Source organism: Triturus cristatus, chromosome 11 (assembly GCF_964204655.1).
Source record: "Triturus cristatus chromosome 11, aTriCri1.1, whole genome shotgun sequence".
NCBI classification, from domain to species: Eukaryota; Metazoa; Chordata; class Amphibia; order Caudata; family Salamandridae; genus Triturus; species Triturus cristatus.
The window spans coordinates 516,287,619-516,313,526 of NC_140594.1; the positions used below are offsets into that span (position 1 = coordinate 516,287,619).

The 25,908-nt window shown below is 45.1% G+C and overlaps 1 protein-coding gene across 1 annotated transcript in view; it reads right to left on the bottom strand.

Annotated features, from left to right (window-relative positions):
- Positions 1–22,664: 22,664 nt before the first annotated feature.
- Positions 22,665–25,908, bottom strand: part of LOC146784501 (zinc metalloproteinase-disintegrin-like VLAIP-B) — a 3,966,015-nt gene continuing 3,962,771 nt past the window's right edge. The window contains exons 18-20 of the mRNA XM_085632966.1: positions 24,021–24,099; positions 23,819–23,871; positions 22,665–23,534 (exon numbers count right to left, since the gene is read on the bottom strand). Coding sequence (XP_085489092.1) covers positions 22,665–23,534; positions 23,819–23,871; positions 24,021–24,099 — 1,002 coding nt within the window. The remainder of the gene's footprint in view (positions 23,535–23,818; positions 23,872–24,020; positions 24,100–25,908) is intronic.

Below are 25,908 nucleotides of genomic sequence, written 5' to 3' on the forward strand. Positions count from 1 at the left end.
CATTTTACTACTATGATCTCCCAAACAACCCTTCCTAAATTCTTCTCTCATGTTTTCCTCCTTTGACTCATCCCAAACCGCATTATTTCTACTATGTTCTCCGTAATCCCTTTCTAGAGACTCTTCCGTCCTCCATCTCTCCTTTAACATATCCCAAACCTCATATTACTATTATGACTTCCCAAATAACTCTTTTTAGATTCTTCTGTCTTCTATCCCTCTATTATCCTATTCAATCCAACTAACAGACTCACATGTCCACCACTCAAATTAATTCAGATTTCCCTGTACTAATCCTTCATTAATCCTTTTGGGTTCCGGAATGACGTGCTACTCGCTGAAAAGTTCTTTAGCATCTGGTCAGGGGTAGTAAGAGCTATATAAATACAATTACAATATCCACATACATCATCATTAAGTCCGGGCCAGTGTTGAAGTCTCCACAAACAACTAGGGTGTGAGATTGGACTCTTTTATTTACAAGGGATTTTTGCGTAAACAAGCTCATTCTTTAAGTTAGTGATATACAGCTCCAGTTCTTTAATGAGAGCAAGGTAGTTCTTGATTGCACTTACTTGCAGGATATTTGAATTAACTTTGTGATGGTCAAATCTGTTAGTACAGGTATTTAGTGAAACCCAGATTGCCAGGCCATTCTTTTACCTTTCTAGCCACCTTTTGTAGCGATTTACAAAAAGTTGAATACCCATTGAAGATCACCTCACTAATGGATCGCCTGACATATTTAAAAAAAATGTTGAAGGGCGAAGCTGAGACATATTTGGCAGCCTCTCTCTGAGATTTTGAAAACGCAGAGATTCACAAGAATATGACTCACCCCAGTGTTTTCCCTAGCACTGGTGCAAAAAAAGATGCCTACCACCATGTCGCAAGGGTGCCTGAGCTGCAGGGACAATTGTTTATGTGCAGGAAGGGACCATTTCCGACACATAATCAACAATGGCAATTTGCTTTTAATAATTTCTCCTCATATCGCCATTCTAACTCCTGGTATTCTCTGGCATTCGTGTTTGGTGCTGCCTCAGCCTTCTAAATCTGGGGCAGTGTAAAAAGTCAATGGAAGTTGTGATGGAATGCCCACAGCAACACCCATTGTACCCCCTTTGCAGCAGAGGACTGTGGTGGAAAGGGGCATATTTACAAGGTGGCATCTTGTAAATATGTTTGCCACCTTGTTGTAAATACGGAAAATGGTGCTACACCACTGGAGTGTCAAAAACAGAGACGCTCCAAAGGTGATAGGGGCTTGTAAATATGCCCCCCCCCCCCAGTTTCCTGAAAACAGCAAATGTTGTGTGCTTAAATAAAAGAGACCCATTCCAGGTCTTCTAATTTCGACCTTAGCCCTGCACTTTTCCAGCTGAGTATTTGGCTTTGTCAGTTTGCCTTCCGAGCAAAGCTTAACTTCTATGCTTTCTGGTGTTGTAATTGTAGTTGTGCATATGGTTGTGAATGTGGTTGTGATTGTGGCCCAGGTCAGAAATGTTAGAGTATGGAAGCTTGGGACCTTTTATTTCTAGGTGCAAGTGCAGATGATGCAAATTATAGAGACCTTGTGGGATGTGGATTTAAACCAGCGACATCAGCTGGACGCATCGTGGGTCAATCTACAATTTCTAAAGCAAGGATATTTACTCTAAGATTATTACTGTTTTTTTTAGTAACAATATGCACCTAGGGGAGCTGCTGGGTCCCCTTTGTGATCTATGGAGTTGTGTAGCACTACCTTTGGAGTTCTTTGTCTGACTTAATGGGTTTGCTGAGAACAATGTTTCAAAGACCTAAGGGTACAGCTCTGGGCCACTTCTGCTACCAAGATACCCCAACATTCTAAGATGGCATTATGTGACAATACTCCCTCTGCCAAAATTACATTGGGATACCGTGTAATTGTTGTCCATCTACTCCCTACCTCAGAACTGCGTAAAAAAGGCAACCCTATAAGGATCCTGGGAATGCATTTCTCGGTAACCCGGAAGTGAGTCAATACGTTTTATAAGGTCCTAACAACAGCTGCATCAGTATGTTTTGTCCGGCTAGATCAAAATAACAAGGGGAATTGTTGTTCGACCCTGCACATAATTTTCGAAATCCCAGGAAAATGCAGAGAGCGAACACAGTGATGAGTTCTCATGTGAAAGCAGCCATCAAAATTATTTCAAAAAAGCGCAAAGCAGCAGGTAGGCTGCGACATGCTCATGCTAACTTAGTGAAGCCTATGGGCCACGTGACACCCTCCCCTTGGCCAGGTCATTAGCCCTATGCCTAAGACAGAAATCAGAGGTAAGTAGAGGCAAAGCGTCTCAGTTGTAAGCCAAATAGGATAGCCATGAAGCCCAAAAAAATTATATATCAAGATTATATTTTGCACATTTTTGCTTGCCAATTAGGCACTCAAAAATCCATCCATTTACAGTTAGTCGTCGAAGACAAAAATGTTTCGTGAAAAGCGGAATGCCATGAACTCAGAATGTTGTCAGTACTTTCCATAGTAAAAAGGTATGCCATCCAGTTTAGTAGATCAAACAAGCACACATGTTCCTCATATCTAGAGGCTGTTAGAAGCATGCCAGGGCAACCTGCGTCAACTTTGATGAAGCTCTGAGCTATGAGGCACTGTTCAGGTGCACAGGTACTCAAGTCTGCTGTTGGGCCAAGCAGAGGATCACACAACAGGCGTCTACCCATGGAACTTTTCTGATCATGGGCCTTCAATGGATCCAATAACAGATCGTAATCCAGGGCAGCATGTGTGGTATTGGAGACGCAGACATCCAGGGCCCATTGAAAAGGGCATCGGAGGCAGTGGAACACAGGTTGCATGCAGGTGAAGTATGCATAACATAAGGTCAGCCAATAGTTGATGGCAAAGAACTTCACTGGCATTGAACCAAAAAGCTGCAACATTCGATCACGGTACAGCTGCAACTGGACCAGGTTTGGCAGCTCCACAGAGTGAGCATCCATTGTGAAGCAATACTAGGAGAGCAAGCACTCCACAAATTAACAGGAGCACCAGGGGAAACCCTCCTAAGGCGCTGGAAAAAATAGAATGGATAAAGGCTGGTAATACTCCATAAATAGTCTGAAAGGAAGAAACAAGGTCGGATCCCACGATTTTGAAAAAGTCGGCATGGCCCGCTGTATCAGAAGCATTAAATATTTGGGTGCCGATTACGATCCGGTAAAAACCGGGTACGAACCGTCGGTCGGAGCGTTTTCTCCGTCCGACTCGTACCCGGTTGTACAACTTTACAAATATGGAATTACGATTCGCACGGAAACACCATTTCCGTACGAATCGTAAAAAACACCGACCGACGAAAATATACATACGAATGTGATCCGGGAATGCTGCGACGTGACGTCGGGACGCTTTCAGGCAGTGTTTCACGACCCAGGAAGTACGATTCGAACCGACAGCAGTCCGGACGGCAATATTTTCACGGCACCCAAAAAGTGCCGGAAAAGCGAAGTATGCCGCGAAACGACCAGAGTAGGTGGCCCGGTACGTGCTGTACCCCCCCAGCCCCCGTACGTTCGAGTCGTACCCCCCCAGCCCCCGTACGTTCGAGTCGTACCCCTACCCGTGTATGTACACCCGTGTACGTGTCGAACCCCCCGTGTATGTACACCCGTGTACGTGTCGAACCCCCCCCGTGTATGCACACCCCTGTACGTGTCGAACCCCCCCGTGTATGTACACCGGTGTACGTGTCGAACCCCTCCGTGTATGTACACCCGTGTACGTTCGAGTCGTACCCCCACCCGTGTATGTACGGGTAGGGGTACGACTCGAACGTACGGGGGCTGGGGGGTTCGACTCAAACGTACGGGGGCTGGGGGGAGTGTCGGGCGCGTATGCGGGCACATGTCTCCATGGTTGCTATGGGAGTTCGGTGCGGACGGGGTTTTTTCCATACGGTTGTAACATCCGACGCACGGGATGGATCGTAATTCCGCGGTCGGACTTCACTTTTCACATTTGTACGGTAAATCGTCCGTGGACGTCTCGGACACATTTTCCGACCCGAGGACGTGTGGGGAATAATTCCCAATGCGATTCGTATGGACTTTTTCCCATGCGAATCGTAATTGGCAGTTTGTACGGCACTTGTACGATTCGTACGGTAAAAAGACCGGATACGAGTCGTACGGGGAATTTTTTTACCGGATCGTAATCGGCACCCATGTGTATTAATTCTCCAAAATGTAGTGGGAGATTTGTGTCTAGAAGTGAGTGTATCTCACTTGCGGTTTTTGCCACCTGCAATCGAAGGTCTCTCAAAGGGATGTGAGAGACACTTCTTGTTGAAACAATAGCGCTTTGAGTCTGCTTAGTTTATTGAAATCTGTTTTCTAAGTTGGAATGAAAGGCCAAAGCGAAATAGCTACAATCCCATGCGGGGGTTGGAAACAGCACATTGCTGCAACATGTAACACGTTGTGAAACCGTTACTATAAAGGGGATGGATGCCTGTAAGCAGCAGCAGTTGTGGTTATTTAGGATAAGATAACTGCTATTAGAAAGCAAAGTTAGTTCAGGAATAATAGCGGGGGCAGGGGTACCGAAATGTTGCAGGTCCTGTGCACTTAACTTGCTTACAGACTAGGAAATATCCTACTGTGGAATCGCAGTCCTCCCCCGTAAGGAAAGCTTCTTATATGCACGCTGACAACTGTAGGTGAAAGGTAATGACCACAATTCATGAATATAGTTACTGCTAGGGGGCAAAAACCTACCAACTGGATACTGTTTCATGCAGGCTGTGAACTGAAAAACTGAGATGGGAAGTGTAATAACCCTATTTATTAGCCACACCGCTGAATCAGTCTCTGCTACAGAAAATGGTAATTTTTCTAATTGTTCAATATGTAATAATGTGTAGGTTGCACTTTTCATTGACATTAGTTTCTGTTTATCGGGTAAATCAAATGGCAAAAACAGTGCAGAAGCATTTAAATAGTCCCATGGCACATTTCTGAGTGTTTGCAAAGGCCAAGCAAACTGCATTACAGAACTGAACTTATTTTGACCATGATACAAAACAGACACTTCATGTTGAACAATGTCAATGACAAATGATACCATGTTATCTAATATATATATATATATATATATATATATTACCTACTGGCGGTCGCCAGTAGGTAGTTATAGTTAGGACCCCTTTTCCATAGGAAATCCGCAACATTCTATTTTGAATAACTTTGGCGCCGGTCGACGAATCCTCGCGAATTTCTCAAAATAGGTGGGGCGCTACGCTCCGCTCCTACCCTGAAAGTCTCGGGGGGATTCGTCAAGCGGGGGCTGAGATAAAAGGGGGGTCCCAAAACGCGTTTTTCCCATGCATTTTTCCATAGGACCTTTAGACAGGGCTACAGCCCGAACGGCTGAACAGAATTACTAGAAATTTGGCAGAGAGGTAGTCCTCAGGTCAAGGAAGTGCCTTTTGTAGGTTTGGTGTAAATCTGTTCAGTAGATTCTGAGAAAATAGCCTTTAAATCAATATATATATCTGAGCCAGCTTACGGTACGCTTACCGTAAGCTTACCGTACGCGTACGGTGGCGTGCGCGAGCGCGATTCTGATTGGCTGTTACATCTAAGTAAACATTCGAATCGGTCGAAACCAGGAAGCGGCGGCCGCCATTTTCTCTCTCGCACTCTGAGGGGGGGGCTGTAAATAAAGGCAAAAAACATATAAAGGGGCTGTTTAGACAGCGCCCATGCACATAGCCATGTTAGTTGAGTCCTCAAAGGCCAAAAACAGTAAATTTTTATTTTTTGAAAATTTCGCCGATTACGCTTACCGTACGCGTACGGTGCGCTTACGCTAAAAATTTTAATAAAAAAAAAAAAACTCTCTGTGCATGGCATATTATTGTCATCACTTACAAATTAAATTTAACAGATTACCTATCACAAGGAAGTGCATAATATGTCCTCCATGTGCGCACGGTGCGTAACGTGGGCACGCGGTGCGTGTAGCGCATTGCGTGCCCACCTTGCGTGTACGGCACTAACTGCGTAAAGTGGGCGCGCGGTGCGCGAAGCGCACCGCGTGCTCACCGTGCACGCACGGTGCGCGAAGCGCACCGTGCGCGCACGGAACGAACTGCGTTAAGTGGGCGTGCACGCCACGAATGGCGTAAAGTAACTTAGCATTTAAAAAACCATACAAATTCACTGAAAAAACCATAGGTTTCACACACGTTATAGTTAGGAATTAGCATTTAAAAAACCTTGCAAATTCACTGAAAAAACCATAGGTTTCAGACATGTTATAGTTAGCGGAAATTTTACTGATAAAAAACCAATGAAATTCCCCCGTTATAGTTAGTGCAGGCAACTATAACTCACGCGACCGCAATCTTCTGCTGATGACATATGTGACTTTATGAAAAAAAAATATTTCTAATATATGTATAGCTAAAAATTTATGGAAGAAGACATGGGCAAATAAGTGTCTAAATACAGTATTAGCATCAGCAGAGGATTGCGGTCGCGTGAGTTATAGTTGCCTGCACTAACTATAACGGGGGAATTTCATTGGTTTTTTATCAGTAAAATTTCCGCTAACTATAACATGTCTGAAACCTATGGTTTTTTCAGTGAATATATATATATATATATTCACTGAAAAAACCATAGGTTTCACACACGTTATAGTTAGGAATTAGCATTTAAAAAACCTTGCAAATTCACTGAAAAAACCATAGGTTTCACACATAGTTAGCGGAAATTTTACTGATAAAAAACCAATGAAATTCCCCCGTTATAGTTAGTGCAGGAAACTATAACTCACGCGACCGCAATCCTCTGCTGATGCTAATACTGTATTTAGACACTTATTTGCCCATGTCTTCTTCCATAAATTTTTAGCTATACATATATTACATATATTTTTTTTTCATAAAGACACATATGTCATCAGCAGAAGATTGCGGTCGCGTGAGTTATAGTTTCCTGCACTAACTATAACGGGGGAATTTCATTGGTTTTTTATCAGTAAAATTTCCGCTAACTATGTGTGAAACCTATGGTTTTTTCAGTGAATTTGCAAGGTTTTTTAAATGCTAATTCCTAACTATAACGTGTGTGAAACCTATGGTTTTTTCAGTGAATTTGTACGGTTTTTTAAATGCTAAGTTACTTTACGCCATTCGTGGCGTGCGCGCCCACTTAACGCAGTTCGTTCCGTGCGCCACCATTTGCACACGGGGTGGAGAGAGTGGGGTTTTTTTTTTTTTAATAATTATTTACCGTACGCGCACGGTAAGCGTAATCGGCGAAATTTTCGAAAAATAAAAAATTACCGTTTTTTGCCTTGGGGGATCTTTGAAGACTCAACTAACATAGTTATGTGCATGGGCGCTGTCTAAACAGCCCCTTTATATGTTTTTGGCATTTGTTTATCAGCTCCCCCCTCAGAGTGCGAGAGAGAAAATGGTGGCCGCCACTTCCTGGTTTCGACCGATTCGAATGTTTACTAAGATCTAAGAGCCAATCAGAATCGCGCTCGCGCACGCCACCGTACGCGCACGGTAAGCGCACCGTAAGCTGGCTCAGATATATATATTGATTTAAAGGCTATTTTCTCAGAATCTACTGAACAGATTTACACCAAACCTACAAAAGGCACTTCCTTGACCTGAGGACTACCTCTCTGCCAAATTTCAAGTAATTCTGTTCAGCCGTTCGGGCTGTAGCTGTGTCTAAAGGTCCTATGGAAAAATGCATGGGAAAAACGCGTTTTGGGACCCCCCTTTTATCTCAGCCCCCACTTGACGAATCCCCCCGAGACTTTCAGGGTAGGAGCGTAGCGTAGCGCCCCACCTATTTTGAAAAATTCGCGAGGATTCGTCAACCGGCGCCAAAGTTATTCAAAATAGAATGTTGCGGATTTCCTATGGAAACGTGGTCCTAACTATAACTACCTACTGGCGACCGCCAGTAGGTAATATATACATACATATATATATATATATATTCACTTAAAAAAACCATAGGTTTCACACATGCTATAGTTAGGTGGATATTTCACTCGTAAAAAACCAATGAAATTCCCCCGTTATAGTTAGTTCAGATAACTATAACTCGCGCGCCCGCAATCCTGCTCATGACGTCACATATTACATCACTCATGACATGGTCAGTGGCATCACTCATGACATCACTGATGACATCATCCTTGTGATAGAGTGGCGGTCGCGCGAGTTATAGTTATCTGAACTAACTATAACGGGGGAATTTCATTGGTTTTTTACGAGTGAAATATCCACCTAACTATAAAATGTGTGAAACCTATGGTTCTTTAAGTGAATTTGCAAGGTTTTTTAAATGCTAATTCCTAACTATAATGTGTGTGAAACCTATGGTTTTTTCAGTGAATTTGTACGTTTTTTTAAATGCTAAGTTATGTATGTATTATTATTTTTTTATATATTTATTTTACAAAAAAAACTACGTTTTATTTATTTATTTTCTTTTCACGGTGCGCGCACGGTGCGCGCACCCCCACGATTTAAAAAAAAATAAATTAAAATGTTTTTTTCTGCCTTCGGGGTCCTTCAGGTACCCCCTGACAAAGGCTAGGGGGTCAGGAACTCTCTACCCTGCCCCCTTTTCACGTTCGCCACCTTCCTTTTTCACTCTCGCACTGAAAACAAACAAAATGGCGGCCGACACTTCCTGATTTTGACCGATTCGAACGTTGACTAACATGTAACCACCAATCAGAATTACGCTCGCGCACGTTAGGGTGCTCGCACGGTGCGCGCAAGGTGGGAGCACGGTGCGCGGCTATAGATATGTATGTACTTTTAACTGCAATTTTCTCAGGAACTACTGAACAAATTGACTCCATATATGCAAAAGGCACATCCCTGACCTGAGGACTACCTCTCTGCCAAATTTCAAGTAATTCTGTTCAGCCGTTCGGGCTGTACCTTCGACTAAAGGTCCTATGGGAAAATGCATGGGGAAAACGCATTTTGGGACCCCCCTTTTTTCTCGGCCCCCGCTTGACGAATCCCACCCGAGACTTTCAGGGTAGGAGCTGAGCGTAGCGCCCCATTAGTTTTGAAAATTTCGCGAAGATTCGTCAACCGGCGCCAAAGTAATTCAAAATAGAATTTTGAGATTTCCTATGGAAACACGGTCCTAACTATAACTATCTACTGGCGACCGCCAGTAGATAATCTATATATATTATTACCACGTTATAGTTAGGAATTAGCATTTAAAAAACCGTGCAAATTCACTTAAAAAACCATAGGTTTCACACATGTTATAGTTAGGTGGATATTTCACTCGTAAAAAACCAATGAAATTCCCCCGTTATAGTTGTTCAGATAACTATAACTCGCGCGACCGCCACTCTATGACAAGGATGATGTCATCAGTGATGTCATGAGTGATGCCACTGACCATGTCATGAGTGATGTAATATGTGACGTCATGAGCAGTGGATTGCGGGCGCGCGAGTTATAGTTATCTGAACTAACTATAACGGGGGAATTTCATTGGTTTTTTACGAGTGAAATATCCACCTAACTATAACATGCGTGAAACCTATGGTTTTTTAAGTGAATTTATATATTTATATATACATATATATATGGGAAGACACTGTATTAATGCTGTTATCAACCACTGCAAGGACTTTTTCCAAATTAGCCAGGTCAATTTGGCGGAGATGCACCACAGCTTCCATTTGCGATAGTTTCCAAAATGCATTATATGCTGTTTTAATGAAATGGTTTTTGGGGGGGGAATTTGGGCCTAAAAGAAAATCAGCCAGATTGATGTCACCTGACAAAAGAGAAAGGTGTTGTTTCACAGACGATAGTGTGGATTGTTCCAACCATTCCTGACATAATTTACCCACTGAATATGTGTGTCAACATAAACTTAGTTTGGGACTGCCTCTTTAATTAATAAAAATAGGACTGTGGGTCTGTAAGATTGTACTCAGAAAAATATATGAATTTACTCTGTTGAGTCTTTGAACTTCCCTGTAAAGGAGTTGGGCAATGTTTCCACTGTGTATATTAAAAAAACGGTCTCAGAGTGTTGGTCTAATGCAAAAAATGCTGGCCATAATGTTGATAACAGAACAAAATGGCATAATTTGCAGAATTCAAATAAAAGTCTTCATTGTCAAACACAGCATAATATTTCAATTCAGAGATCAATGAATGAACTGCATGAACATCCCGGTCATCTGATGTATGCTGGATAAAACCACATCTCCTAAGGAAACGCGGAAAACATATAGAATGTTTAAAATTTTGGTCAGGCCATGGATATCACATGATACTTTATCCCAACCAATGCCATCAGCAACAGGGAACGCTGAACTGTTGACTAATGCTTGATCTCTTTTCATTATACGTGATGTTGTATGAGGGGCCAGAACTCCGTCAACCAAGTTCACAGCAGATCATTCAGGTATATAATGGCCATTGATCAGCAATAAAAATATAGTCACAAGACCAATCCACATGAAGAGGAATATCATCGTAAGTACCGCCCAGCTGTATGTCCAGGGTGGAACTAGGTAAGTCCGTTTGAACCAGGCAATGAAAAGACTGGTATGTGTGGGGGGTTTTGCCACAGAGGAGGACGAAGAAGATGTTTGGGAAGAAAAGGTGTTACGGTCCATATAATAACCACTGGACCCCAACTGAAACAACGGGGGTTGTGCAGCATCTGCTGGATCATGTATGGTACTCTCAGGAATGTTAATGATAACCTCAACTGGAGGAGAAGCATACTCAATGTCTGCAGTGTTGGAAGTAGAAGGTAAAAAAGGCACAAAATCCATTGAAGTTTCCATCTCCCCCTCCATTTCTTGGGGAGCCGTTGAAGAAGCTGAAGCCATCGGTTTCAGGGAAAGATCTCGGCGTGGAATACTTGGAGGCAGACTATTCAGCATCAGCAATATGATGTAGTTTGACATGTGCAATAGAAATGTAACGATTCTCCTTATGACCAAGTAAATGAGGCAGGATCACAGTACGAGTACCCTTCAATCCAAGAACTGGGACTGGTGCACTGTACGAAGGACCAAATTCTTTTTTGTTCTCCATTTTCTCTCGGACCAGATCGCCAACTTTAGGAAGCAAGCCAGTAACAGGAATCAGCACCGCTGCTTCTGTGGATGAGGGCAAATGATCTTTTGCAAGAGTGCCACAAATCTTTTGTAGATCCTGTAACATAGCACAATGGTTATCTACGTCAAATTTTGCGGCAGACGCCACAACATCTAGACCATCAAGGTCTGGCACAAACATTTTAATGCCAAAGAGCATTTTGAATGGGGTCCGCCCACCCAGAGAACTTCTAGGCAGATTATTTAGTACACGTTGGACTCCATATAGATGAGTCAGCCAACTCCTGCCAGTACCCAAGACTCTAGCTGTCGAAGATTGCTTAAAGTTACGGTTCATTCGCTCCACAACTGAATTGCCTTCTGGCCGATATGGAGAAGAAAATTGTACCAGCACCTCTGGATACTTCATTGCATCACAGTAACCCTTAGAGGCAAATGCAGGCCCTTAGTCACAGTAAAAGGTGCCACAGGCAAATGTCCCGACAAAGACACGCACATTTTTAATGACGGTTCGAGCTTCAGCACTACGTTGCAGCCAAACCCTTAGACACCTAGTGCACATATCCACTGCAACCAAAATGTGCTTAAATGCAGTGTCGGATGTCAAAGGACGCAGTGGTCTAGATAAATACAACCAAATGGTTGATTTGCGATGTAAAGTTGTGCATGAGGTGGACATGCACCTGTAGGAGGTTTAATTTGTTGACAAATATCACAAAAAAGAACATGTTAACAAGCCTGTTGATAAAGACCACGCACCAAAAACATTTCTGCAAAAGTGAAATTGTCGCACTCTGGCATGGGCTGAAGCCACGCCTTCATGAGCGGCAATGAGAAAAGAAAGTCTGCGGTCCTCGTTGGGAATCAGCCGATCCTCAACAAACGGAATAGTTGATAATGGGACTTGATCAGGAGACAAGTGATATGTGTAAATCAAAGGAAAACCTTGGGGGAACTCTGTCCCCTCCTTCATCGCAGCTATAGCCGCAAGAATATCATCAATTTTAGTCATGGACCTAGTGACTGCTGCTACTGAACAAGTGGCTATTGCAAGTTTGACTGCTTCATCAGTCAAAGAATAATCAACATTGTGTGCTCATACGCGCTGATGGCCTAGAGTATGGATAACATGTGTGAATGACAAACGTTCCATAAGAACAGCAACTCAAACCCAAAGTGTTTTATGCTTAATTGGGCTACCTTTAGAATCATGATAATCATTCTATGACCAAAAGAACAAGTTGTCTTTAAAGAATTGCACAGAGTAAAAGGAATAGCAAACAATATGAGTGGGTACATCAGGATCAGTGAATTCTAGAGCCAAAACCAGTGCACGCAGCTCTGCCAATTGAGCTGTGTAATCTCCAAGAGACTGTGTGAGTACCAAGAAGGATTTAAAATCCCCATTGCCAACTGTGCCTGCCACTATTGCGCAGGCAGCCAAATAAGCATGTGTAGAGCCAACGTCTAGTTGAGCGTAACCATCAGTGTAAATGATACATTTGTACTGATCAAGAGGAAGCAAAGACAATGGAGGAGGATGAACGTGTTCATATTGTAAATACTCCTGCATCTGCAAAAAAGGGTCAAAGCTAAAATTGACATCAGCCGATGTCAACAAACTCACCTATTGAAGCCAATGGGGATGTAAAGCCTTAGAATTCAGAACACTCGCCTTTGTGACAGCTTCTAAATCAGGCACAGGCGAGACCATGAAAATGCATTTACTTTGCGCCAGAAAGCGTTCCTTCAGAATCACCATCTCTACAGCCGTCAAAACATTTTCTATAGTTGAGAAACTCATCTCTGCAGGAGTATATAAATGCAAATTGTAAGCAATGGGGACCGAGTCCCCCTCATTGAACGTCAAGTAAGTGAAACCCAATGTGCCTGGTACAATCCTTATGACCAAATCTGTAGAATTGTCATGTGTTAACAAGAAGATGGTCGCAAATAGGTCAGACTGCAAAGACCGAAGAATCGCGGTATGTTCCAGAAGCCAACAAGAAGCAGAAAAGGAACGTTGTATCAAAGAGTAAAGTGGTTTGATACGCTGGGCATATTCAGGAATGTAAGTCCTTCCGAAATTCAAAAAACCCAGCAAAGATTGCATTGTTTAAGGGTAGATAGAGGTTGCAATTGATCACATTTCTCCTGAAAGTGGGGGGCCAACCCCTACCTTCATTGTTGAGTATGTAACCCAGAAAATGTACTGCCAAAAAGGTGATCTGAGACTTAGCAAAGTTGAATTTGTAACCAAAGTCTGCAAAAGACATTATGATGCGAACCACATGCACAAGATGCAGTATTAATTAATTATCTGTCAAATAGATGTCATCGACGTATGAGAAGGCATCAGGGTCAGTTTCATGTACAATCGACACAATGCGTGCCACAAAAGCACTGGGTCTATTCTTATATCCCATAGGCAAGCGCGTGTACCTTTGTGAATGCCGAGGGCGCTGAAGGCAGTTAAGTCACTGCTTTCAAGAGCCAAATTGGACTATAAAAAACATTGGATATATCAAGAGTCTTTTTATATTTATTACGAACAATGTTATTCACTAATGCAGAGCTATGTATGTTCTGAACCATAAAAGTACGAACATGATTGGTCAAATGTCTGTAATCTGAAATTATGCAATATGAACCATCTGGTTTCAATATCGGAAAAAAGAGGATTCTTCAGCAATGAAACACAGGGCTCAATCACACACTGATATTCAAATTGGGTCCGGATTTCACTTAAGGATTCCTTCACATCTCCTTTGATTGGATATTGTGGTTGGGCCTGTGGCATAGATCGCAAAGAAATTTAATGTGCTGGTTAATCCTTATCCCAACCCACCTGATTAAGATACACAGCAGGAGCAAGGGCTAATGCCCACTCCAACACGTAAACCCTTTTAACCTCTTCCAAAACATAATGCGAAAAACTCAGGAGAATAACATCCTCTCCTCTAGAAGAAGCCAAAACAAATGGGGGGAGGGGCAATCAACCTCCTTCAACAAAAAATAATAATAAGAAGTAACGTTGTCCCAAAGACTGCCTTAATTGTACCTTTAATATCACCTTCAATTTGGAGGCCTAGCTCATAAAGCCTATCCGGGGTGCAACTCGTCTATCAGCTGTTTCCACTGTAATAAACACGATAGTTGCTTTAACCTCCAGACACTGGTGAGTGCCTCCTGCACTATGGTAACTTCCGCCGCACTGTCGAGGATTGTTACTGCCCATCTCCAGTCGAGGAGCAGGGTTTTCACCGTCTGAGGCATATTTGCCAGTCAAAGCGGCAACTTTTTTCTTCTGAAATGGGGCACGATACGGAGATGGTACCTCCGGTTTGGCTTTTACTTCAAACTGGCACTGCGGATCACGTCGTTGCTGCGTGGTCTGGCCTTCTCTGCAATCCCACCATTCTCCCCCACTGAACTGTTGATCCGATGAATCCTGAAAGGAACAAGGAGAAAGAGGATCAGGAACCTGAAACCTCTTGCGCATCCTAATTTTAGAGTGGTCACGCGAATCATATCTACAATCAAAAGCGTCCGGTGGGGGCGAACCAGCTCGAGATCCAGCCTTCTGCTGTTGCTGCCGCTGATTTATATTCCAAGCCTTTTTAGGTAAGACTGGACGACCCTCCTTCTCAGGAGAAGGTTTATGTTGTACCTGAGAAAAGGGTCTCACTCCCAAACTATTACGACCCAATGATGTATACACAACCGCAATAATAATTGGCAACTGCCGTTGCTTGTCAATGTTCGCCACAGCCAACAGGCATTGACGGACTTATGAGCTAACAGCCTCACCTTTGACGTTGGCAAGAATCATATCAGAGACACTAGCGAACATGCCCACTAATCTCATCCCCAATTCCAGTGCTGGACCAGCCAAGTGTTCATCTTGAACCTTCTTCAGAACATTAGGCAGAACGCTCAAGGAGTGGGTGCCGAAGCACAGTGTGTACATCGCAGCAAACACCATCCCCCAGGTGGTACAATCAGCTAAAGCGGGAACAATACCACTCGGTAAACTCATTGTAAGGATCCTGTGTTTCTCAACACGGGTAGTGTGTGGAGAAACAGCCTCAAGTTGCTCCAATTTTTTTGCCAACCAATATGGCAAATCATTTCTATTCTGAGAACGCTTGCCCATCACCGAATTAATCCTGATGGGACTAATGACAAGACCACCACCATGTCCTGGCGGGATGAGGAGTGGCTACAGCTGGAGCCACATGAATATTACGTGACTAAATTCTATGATACTTCTGTGTATATGAATCAAAGATGTATGTAACTGACGTAGCTCAGCGAGTGTAACACCAATATAATTTGGATGTGGTGTAAAACCTGCCAAAACAGGCCATGTGGCTCAGTCGACTGATAAGATGCCTAAACGGACCACAGAATGAGTGTGAGGAAGGGTGCCATTAAACCAGATGGTATGCTCCCAGGTTGACAACGGAACTTGAAGTGATAACTGAGGCTAGTGTATGTTCATGAAAGAAATTATCATTCCCATCCACTGCTAGAAATGTAACCCAAGAGTGAAAAACCTCGAAGCAGTAAGCTGCGTCCACGTAGACAATAAAAATAAAATCAGCCCCCGCATTAGGGACTCCACGTTGCGTCAAATAGCCACAATAGCGACCGGTTGTGCCATAATAGAAATGGGACAAAGAAACAGAGAGAAAACGGTAGCGCAAAACAGGGTATAATAAAGAAACAAAACCTTTGAAAATTCAAGCATGAAAAACCTATAAATATACAAATATAGGCTGTTAAGCCTTCACACCACGGACGTATCCGGAAACCGGTGAGAGGGTACTGTGGACAAGCACAAGCGCTGCTCAGTGGTCTCTTGAATAAGTACCAGACCAAAAATTGGGTGCCATGTTGCAGGGATTCTGCACACACACAGAACTATGCGCAGGATTATGGGCCCTTCATGTATAGGGACTCGGTCTTTCTACTACCTTAGTACCCACAAGCCCAGGACTGACTAGCTATAGTGTCTCACTTGCTCTCCTACTCATTAACAGAGAAACAAATGATTAGACACCCCAGAACACAACACTCCCTGATCTCTCAGGACTCGGGGTAACAAGAACACCTTTTCCCTCGAACTCTTGGCTCTTGTCCATAATAAGATCTGATAGAGATGCGAAATAGTTTAAAATATTTATTTTAACTAACATGCCCTAATATGCAGAATACGTGCCACAACAAGCAAGAAAATTCATAGTACAAATACAGTCAGCATAGCAGCTAGTCCATATATCATGAGGAGAGATGTCATCACAAAAAGACAATGGAGAAAAGAGTATAGTGCCTAACCTCCCTTCCCTTGCTAAGAAGAAGTATTATAATATAATGAAATATCTCTGGGTTTTGTCAGCAGAACCCATACTTCAGCCTAAAGATGGTAGATCTACATCATAGGTGCTGTCTCACTCTTCTCCCTGGAAAGGTCCCTCTCCAAGTGTTTCTCACCTAATTTGTGTACCCCACTAAAACCCAAGTACGTTGTCCAAACAACAGCTGCATCAGTATGTTGTGTCTAAGGGCTAAGGTCTCACCAGAACAAAATACCAAGGGGCATTGTTTTTCGACCTTGCACATAATGTTTAGTCAAAATCCCAGGTACATGCAGAAAGCGAACACAGCGATGAGTTCTCATGTGTAAGCAGCCATCGAAAATATTGCAAAAAATAAAGCCATGTACTAACGTGCACAAAGCAGCAGGCAGGCTGCAACGTGCTCCTGCTAACTTAGTGAAGACGACAATGTTCCTATGGGCCACGTGACAATAAGGTATTTGCTGATTCAGTGTAAGACCGGTCTGAAAAGACCTGCATTGAGCTTCTTCTAGAAGGGTCGATGTTCCGAGCCCTGAAGGGAAAAAAGGGCAGGGAGTTCCACACAGTAGTTGCTGCACCAGAGCTGGACCACTTCTTTGTTGTGAAGCATCTAGATTTAGAAATCTAGATAAGTACTTTATGAGGTCTGAGATCCCTGGAGTCTCTGGAGATAGTAAGTAGTGCTCCTAGAGTTAGAGGGACGTTGTTGTGGATTGCTTTGTGGCAATCCTTGGGGATTTGACTGAACTGGATTCTGCCCAAGATGAAGAGCCAGGGGGGGTCTTGAAGCATAAAAGTCATATGTTTGAATTTGCTAGTGGAGTGGAGTGGTCTAGCAACAAAGTGTAGCACTGCTTTGTGTGGGATGCTAGGTAGAGGTCTATTTGTATGCCATTTCTGAAATCTAGTCTTAACCCGTCATTATGAATGACCCAGAGTAATCCCCAAAATGTTTGAGCCCCAATATTTATTTTTTATAATTCTTTTTTAAACATCATCAACATAACTCACCATATTGACGCATGAGCAAGAGACTGAATATCTTCCAAGTTTCCGACCTAGGTCACAGAGAATCAAATTACAATGCACAGTATATGACAATTAGGGGGTTACAAGAGTCTCGTCTTCATTCAGGGGTGCTGGTGGGGTACAAATATTCCCACTATACAAGTTCCAAGGCCCCCATACCCCGTTCCATTTCTTGGGACACCCTCTGGCGGCACAAACTGATTTTTCCCGGAACATGCACAAGTCTAAATCCTCCTCCCATTTTCCCAGTGTGGGCGGTTGGTGGGCCCCCTAGTTTTGTGCAATGTTTCTTTTCGCAATCATGACTGCCAGAGTTGCCCATTGCTTAGTGTAAGAGGTAAGGTCTGTCGGTACCCAAATGTTTAGGAGGCACCTGCGTGCTTCTGGCTGTAGGTCAATTGTGAGTACCTCACGAAGTGTGCGATGTATGGTGTGCCAGTATGATTGTATATGTGCACATTCCCATATAATGTGGATAAAAGTGCCAACCTCCCCACACCCGTGTCTGCACTCCCCACTATTTGCCTTACCCATGAGGACCAAACCCGGTCCTGTGGTGTAAATCCTGTGTAGAATTTTGAGTTGTACTAAATGTAATCTGGCCTGGACTGCCACTTCCCTCGGGGAGGAGAATGCCTCCCGCTAGTCCTCTTCATCTAGTTCTAAGCCGTCTCTTATCCATTTCCCCTTAAGAGATTGGAGCGGGTCTTCCATATTGTTAATTTGTTTTTTGTAGATCAGGGAGATTGTTTTTGGGGAAGAAGGCTGTTAGAAATGAAATTTCTGGTTGGCTAGGGCTTGCGCCAAAGCCAGGCAGAAACCACCACTCTAGTCAGGGCTGGGGAGTTACACGCCAAAGATAACCCCTGCTCACCCCCTTGGTAGCTTGGCACGAGCAGTCAGGCTTATCCCGGAGGCAATGTGTAAAGCGTTTGCGCGCGCACCCAGCAACAACACCCAAGGCCCACCACAAATGAAACTCCACACAAGGTATTATAGAAAAATAGCCTTTGTATTATACCAAACACATTAGATAATATTCACACAATTTACACTGTGCCAACTGGCACTGGGCAGAATTTTACAAGGGACTATTTACACGGGACAGGGCCACATGGACCACTGTCAGAATCAGCACAAATCACCAATTTGTACATATAGGACATATACTAACTGTAACACAAATTAGCACGGTAGAGCACAACCAGTAACTACTGGCGCAATATTGACCTCAGCGTCATCACACTAGCATCAGGTATAAAACCTATCCTGCATCCATCACAGGGGCATAAACACATTATGCAATTTCTCATTGGTCTAACGCATTAGACCTAACCACCTACGTATACCTACACAGGGAAGTACAATTTCCCTAACACCAACCTAAACAGGTAAAACAACCTCCTAGGCAGAAATGACCACATTTAGAGGTATAAAACACAGGGTGCGCAAAACATGCTATACACAGTACATTTCCTAGCACCCAATCACATTAGCATGAATCACAGGGTGCGCAAAACATACTACACAGTACATTTCATAGCACCAAAATCACATTAGAGTCCAGGTTGCGCCAGAACTTAAACGTAGCAGCTGCCCACTACTTGCTGGGCAGCTGGGGACAAGAACAGGGCCTAAACACTGCAGCTGGCACTAAGCGCTGCGCAGCTGGGGAAGGCAAATAGTTACCAAGAATGTTGGAGCCACCTAGGCTCTACACCCACCATGTCCCCTGGAGCACACTGGCTCCTGAAAGTCATAGGCGCCAACCGTTGGAGCCATCTAGGCTCAGAGAACAAACTGGCACACGTGCTGGAGCCACTCAGGGCTCTGAAATAACAATATTGGCCGGCGTGAGTCCCCTCTGGACTCTAAATAAAGGATGCCCGCCTTGTTGGAGCCTCACTGGGCTCTAAACAAATATGTGCCCTTCGTTGGAGCCATGCAGGCTCAGAAACAATCGGGCCCAAGAATTAGAGCGGCCCACTGCACACACGGAGCCGCTCTGACTCGGTGCCTCGCACCGAACACCAAGGAAATGCCCCCGAAGCTGGAGCGCAGTAGCGCTCAAGAAACAAATACTGCCCCAACCGTTGGAGCGGCCCACTGCCATGTGGGGCCGCTCAGGCAGTAGGCCCCGGTACTGGTGCCTAGGTCCCCTCTTCCCCCCCAGCCCTTGTCACTCACCGGCTGGGGCGAAGGTCGGATGGTACCCCTCTCGCGGCGCGGGGCTTCCCTCACTCCTGGGAGCCCCGCGCTGCAGTCTTCACCAGGGCCCCCTCCTGGGACACGGGAGTTTACCTCCAGTCTTTCCGGCGGTGGGGTGGGCTCCCGCCATCCTTGAATGACGCCTCGCCGCCACGCTTCACCCGGTCCCCCATCCCGGGACCGGGACTTGGTAGATGGAGCCTGCGAGGCTCCGGGACTTCCTCCCCTGGAGATGGCGGCACTTCCGCTTCCGTCCCACGGCCCCGCCCACAACCAGGCGGGCCGCGGACTCGGCGGCGATTTTGTATGCGGCTCGGGCCGCGGCGGTGATTTCTTTGTAAGAGGGGTAGGCTCCCTCGAAATTCAAGATATAAGGCGGGGTGGGCACCCGCCGGACACGGCAAATCGCGAGGTGGGCACCCGCCGCTAGAACTAGCGAAATAGGCGAGGTAGGCACCCGCGTAACAACGATAAATGCAGGCACCACGAGGGGATCCCCACATCGGAATTCCCTCGGTTCCTGGCAGCGGCGCGCTGCACGCCGTCAGCTCCTCTCTCTCTTCTGGGGCCATGATTCGAATGTGGCGCTCCTAAGGTGCAAGAAGCGTTGGCAAAGTCCTGGCCTTTAGCCAGAAAAGCACAAAGGAGTCCCAAAAGTCATGAAGTATCCAGGGGCAATGCAGGGCCCAGGGGCCAGCTCCTAGGGCCCTCCAGCAGGGAGGCAGCCCCCATGGCGGTCCCTCCTGGGCCCCACCAGCAGCAAGCCCCCTCCTGTCAGGATCCAAAAGCAGAACATTTTGTAAGGGGACACAGCCCCTTTTTATACACATAATCCTTTGTTCTCAAAGGTGCGGGGAAGGGGCGAACCAGATACAACTGGTTCCTGAGCACTTTGTTTTGCTCAGCCCCTCTCCCTATTCACAGAATAGGCCAGGGTCATCAGTCGCACCACAGGGGGCGGAGCCAGCATTGTGTGGGGAAAGCCCAGCCCTATTCAGGTCCTAGGTGTACTCCTCGCACCCATCTAGCTGCTGATCTCCCCATTCACCACTGGGTGACTCCTCCTGACTCTGGGGATTCCCTAGCCCGTCACATGACCTCAGGCAGGCAATCGCCAGACAAGGCACTCATTTCCCACTGCACACAGAAGTGCCCACTTCTAGAAGTGGCACTTCCACACTAGATACATGCATGCCGCACACATCATCGCGCAGCATTTTATCACACGAGTCCGTACATACCAAACTCGCACCTGCACTCCCCACGCATCAGGAACTACCAGGGACACATACATTCCCCCATGCATTCCTATGGGAGGGCAGGTCAGTCTCACTCAATGTAACCCAGAGCGCACGCGCTTTCCACTGGGACACAGTGTGAAAGCGCCTAGAGGCCTAAAACCACTAGTACAACACAGGAAAAAGGCTAGGATACTGCAAAAAGTTCTAGGGTTGAACTTTCCAGAAGGGCCAAGTCCAACAAAGGCCATCAAGTAGTCTATCCTCCAGGGGGGAAGCATCCAGGAGGGGGCACTTACTGGTAAGGTGAGTGTGTAGGGCATGTCGAATTTGGAGGTACCTATAGTGCTCAGTGTCTGCCGGGTGATATTGCTGTTGGAGGGAGGCAAAAAGAAGGATTTCATCTTCAACCCAAAGATCTTTAATCTGGGAAATTCCAATAAGGTCCCACTTATCAAAGCCCTTGGATTGCCACAAATTACCCAGCTTTTCGGAATTCCACAGGGGAGTCGCCAGGGTGAGACTGCGATCCCATCCCAGCTGTTTGTTCACCACATGCCATATATGGACTGAATGTGCGGTTGGGCACGTGAGGGGGTATTTGCGATGCCTAGAGTAGAGTGCTCGACTCTATTCCCCCCCTGGGAGGAGCCATCTGTCCATGGCATATCCCGGGTCATCAGGACGGCCGTATATCCCCTGGTTTATAGCCGCTAGATGGGTCACCCAATAATACTTTTTAATGTCTGAAGACTGATGCCCCCGTCATAACAGTTGAGGGTGAGCTTGGTTAAGGCAATTCGGGGTTTACCGTCCCTTAAAAGGTCTCTTTGTAGATTCTATATTTCTTTAAAATATGATTTGGGAACTGGATCCATGGAGTTCTGGAGGGCATAGAGGAAGCGGGGCAAAGCCATCATTTTGAAAAGGACAGCTTTACCCAATAATGAGAGGGGCACAGACTTCCAGTGTTTGATGTAACTTTTCAATCTCTGTATTGGTGGTAGAAGGTTGTGGGTGAAGCGGAGCTCGGAGTTGAACGTTTGAAAGATGCCGAGATAGCGGAAGCCATCTGACGCTATCTGGATCGGGCAGCCCCTTGGGAGAACGGGTGGTTCTCCCTGCAGAACATAGACCACGGATTTGGACCAGTTTATAGTAAATCCGGAGTATCTCCCAAACACTGCAAGTATGTCCAGCAGGCATATTAGGAAGGCTCTTGGAGGTGTCAGGTATAGCAGAATGTCGTCTGCGTACAATGATATCTTATCTTCCCAGTCCAGGGACCTACACATACTGCGGATCACTGGATCACTGCGGATCCAAGCCGCCAGGGGCTCCAGGGCTAAGGCAAAAAGGAGCGGCGATAGAGGTCACCCCTGGGGTGTACCGCAGCTTAGTTGGAATGCTGGTGACTTGCGGTTGTTCACGGCGACTTGAGCCATGGGATTCAAGTATAGCAACCGGACCCAGCCCACGAAAGTGGGTCCGAATCCCAATTTGTCGAGCATAGCAAAGAGATACGGCCATTCTACCATATCAAATGCCATGGTAGCATCTAGAGATACTAGTATTGCTGGTTCTAGGATAGTTGTTGCTCTGCCCCGAACGCCATGAAGTCTGCGTAGATTTCATGCAGTATTACGATGTGGCATGAACCCTGGTTGGTCGAGATGTACAAGGCTATCAATCACTTTTATCAAATGTATCGCTAATAGTTTTCCAGGATCTTGGGTTCGTGTTGAGCAGTGATATCGGTCTATAGGATGCACAGCAGGTTTTGGGTTTACCCTCCTTGTGGATGACCACGATGTTTGCTATCCTTTGGTCTATGGGAAGAGTCCCTTTTTCTCTGCTATCTATGAACATTGAGCGGTGGTATGGGGCTATCTTATCCGGTCTCAGCTTGTATAACTCGATTGGTATGCCGTTGGGACCCAATGCCTTCCCCGAATGCACTGCCCGTATTGCCTCAGCCACCTCATCGTCCGAGAAAGCGGACTCAAGATATTCACGATTCTCATCTGTGAGGGTGGGAAGCCTGATATCACGGAGTAGGGCACTGTTCTCTTCTTCTGTGTACTGCCCGTTCGTGCAGAACGCCGTCTGGTAATAGTCTGCAAACCGGTCTGCTATTTGCTGCGGGTCAGTTATAGGGTCGCCACCCTCTTCATGCAGTTCAGGTACAAGGCGGGCAGCCCATTCCTTCCTATCTAGCCACACAATTAACTTCCCTGCCTTGTCTCCTTGTTCATAAATTCTGCTCTGCATTTCCCTCCCCTGCGCCCTAGCTCTATCTGTTGCTATGCTTTTAAAGTCATCCTGTTTTAAATTCAAGAGGTGTAATTTCTTGGGGGTCACTGCCTGCTCTAATTCTTCCTCCAATCTAAGTTCCTCGTCTTCTGCCCGCACCAAATCTTTTTGTTTGTCTTTTTTTTCACCCGCGATCAGGGATATGGCTTCCCCACGGATTACTGATTTATGGGCTTCCCATAATGTTTGGGCTGATTCTACAGTCTCCTCATTTTCTTGGAAGTAGTGGTTCTTTGGCTTGAACTCATGGGAGGAAGACAGAGAAATAATTGAAATTAAACGTGTTTGGGGAATAAAGTGAAGGAATTGGGATTACCAGGTGCTTTTCCACAGAATTCAATCTCAAGATTTAATCAATTTGCATTAGGTGAAACCTCCAGTTGGAATAACAATTATTCATGGGTTTCCCTATTAGCATATAATTCCGTTGGACCCAGTAACCGCAATTATTGGACCTGGTCACTGAAATTAAGGGGACTACAGAATTAACAGGCCACTTCTAATGACGGCCTTAGTAAAACCATTACATTCTGTAACAGCAACACTGGTTCTTTATAGTGTTTAGAAATAGCAGAAGTTCCTTATGAAGCATGACAGGTTATCATCATTATTGTTACAAGTTAGACAAAAACAAATGGTTTGATAAATGTCCCCTCAAACAATATCATAGACATAAGATTTGAATGGTGCAGTACAAAGTCATGACACTTTGAATTGGTTTGTACTCACTTCTTTCCAAAACTATTCTGTCACAGGTGGGTGGACGCCAGCCTTCCTCGCAATGACACTGCAATTCATGGTCACACACCTAATAAAAAACGTGCAAATTCATAAGTCTTTTACAGATCCTCAAACACACTATTCCATAAACCAAGATGTTTCTTGCTATTCTTGTACTCTAGTTGTAGCTATGTAGGCAGTGGCGTAACAAAACTTCAGAGGCCCCCTGCAAAGTACATGCAGCTCCCCACTACGCTCTGGACTTAGTCTGAAACTCTCAGGCCAGGGGCCTAACCGTGCCAGATGAGGCCCCCGGAGCCCAGGGCCCTCCAGCACCGCAGGGGCTTCAGGGGCTTTTGTTACGCCACTGTATATAGCACTTCATAGCCCTGAAAAGGCACAGAATCGCACAGATGGGTAGCAAGCAGCACCTTGGAGCAGTGCATAGTTCTGAGAGTATTTGCATGGTGGCCCATGTGGGAAGTATTTTGACATTGTGCCTGTTCCTATCTTGTCGAAGGTCACTGTGCCTAGGCAAGTAATAGGACAAAGATGTATCAGATCCCCGGGGGGATGATGAGAAGAACTGGAAGGCCTGAGAAGAAATGCAGACCACTGTGATAGATGATGTCATGTCTTTCACTGCTCATGTTGATTGCACACAATCATGATATAAGATAATCCCATCTACGCATTTTTCTTGGTAAAAGATGATAGTGAATCTGCAGGCATGGGCTGCATAAAGCCAACTATATTGATGAGATCCTTTATTACCAACTATGAGTAACCACCTACAGGCAGAGGACAGAGGTAGCTATATTTAGTGGCCTTTTAGGGACCACTTGTTAATGGTGAATGAGTGATATACCAAAGTACACTTGATTATATATGGCCAGAGTAAATTTCTCGAGACTCCCCTCTTGAACAAGGTTAGAAGGACACATGGTTATTCACTTGCTGCAAGCAGAGTGGATAAATGACCTACTGTGAATACATGGAGGTTATACAAGAGTAGCCCATCGGCTCACTGGGATATATGCAGCCACATATAGGAATAAAAAACTCAACAAGAAAAAGTTACTCACCGTCAGTAACGATCTTTCTTGCGGATGTACTTTCTACCCACCCCCTCATCATTCCTTCCTTCTGCAGACCACCTACGCATCCTTCAGAAGGAGGTAGATATCTTACTGTCAGTGGAATTAGTGCCAGAGCAGGAACAGGGCCAGGAGTGATATGCCTGGTACCTCCTGGTCCCAAAGAAGGACAGTCTTCATCCGATCCCAACCTCAGTGTCCTGAGCAAGGAAAATGTGTTCAAGATGCTGTACCCGGCTCATGTGTTGCTATCACTGGAAATGGGAGACTGAATAGTGTTTGTTGATCTGTAAATCTGTGTTTTCACATACCAATTATATGGTTGCACAGGAAGTACCTGCTATTAATGGTGCATTACTTGTTTGTGCCTCACTTCTGCTCCACAAGTCTCCACAAAAGAGATGGAAGTAGTCACCACCCTTCTCAGACGATAAGATATCCTAGTGTTTCTGCATTTGGATGACTAGCTCCTCAAGGCCAAGCCTCCGGGGATGATGTTGTGTCACCTTCAGTCAACAGCATCACTGCTGTACTACCTGGGCTTTTTTATCAACATGCCAAAGTGTCACCTGGAGCCCTCTTGGTGCATCCTGTTCATAGCGGCAGTAGTGGACACTATATTAAGCCAAGCCTCTCCCCTCCTCAGAGGATAAAGGATATTCAGTCTCCAATGAAGAAGACGTAACATTCTTAATGGTCTTATGCCTGCTAGGTCTGCCAGTTTCCCGAATTCTCCCGATCATATACCCATGCTGATACATGAGGCCTCTCCAGTGGTACCCACAGGCAGGTGTCCCAAA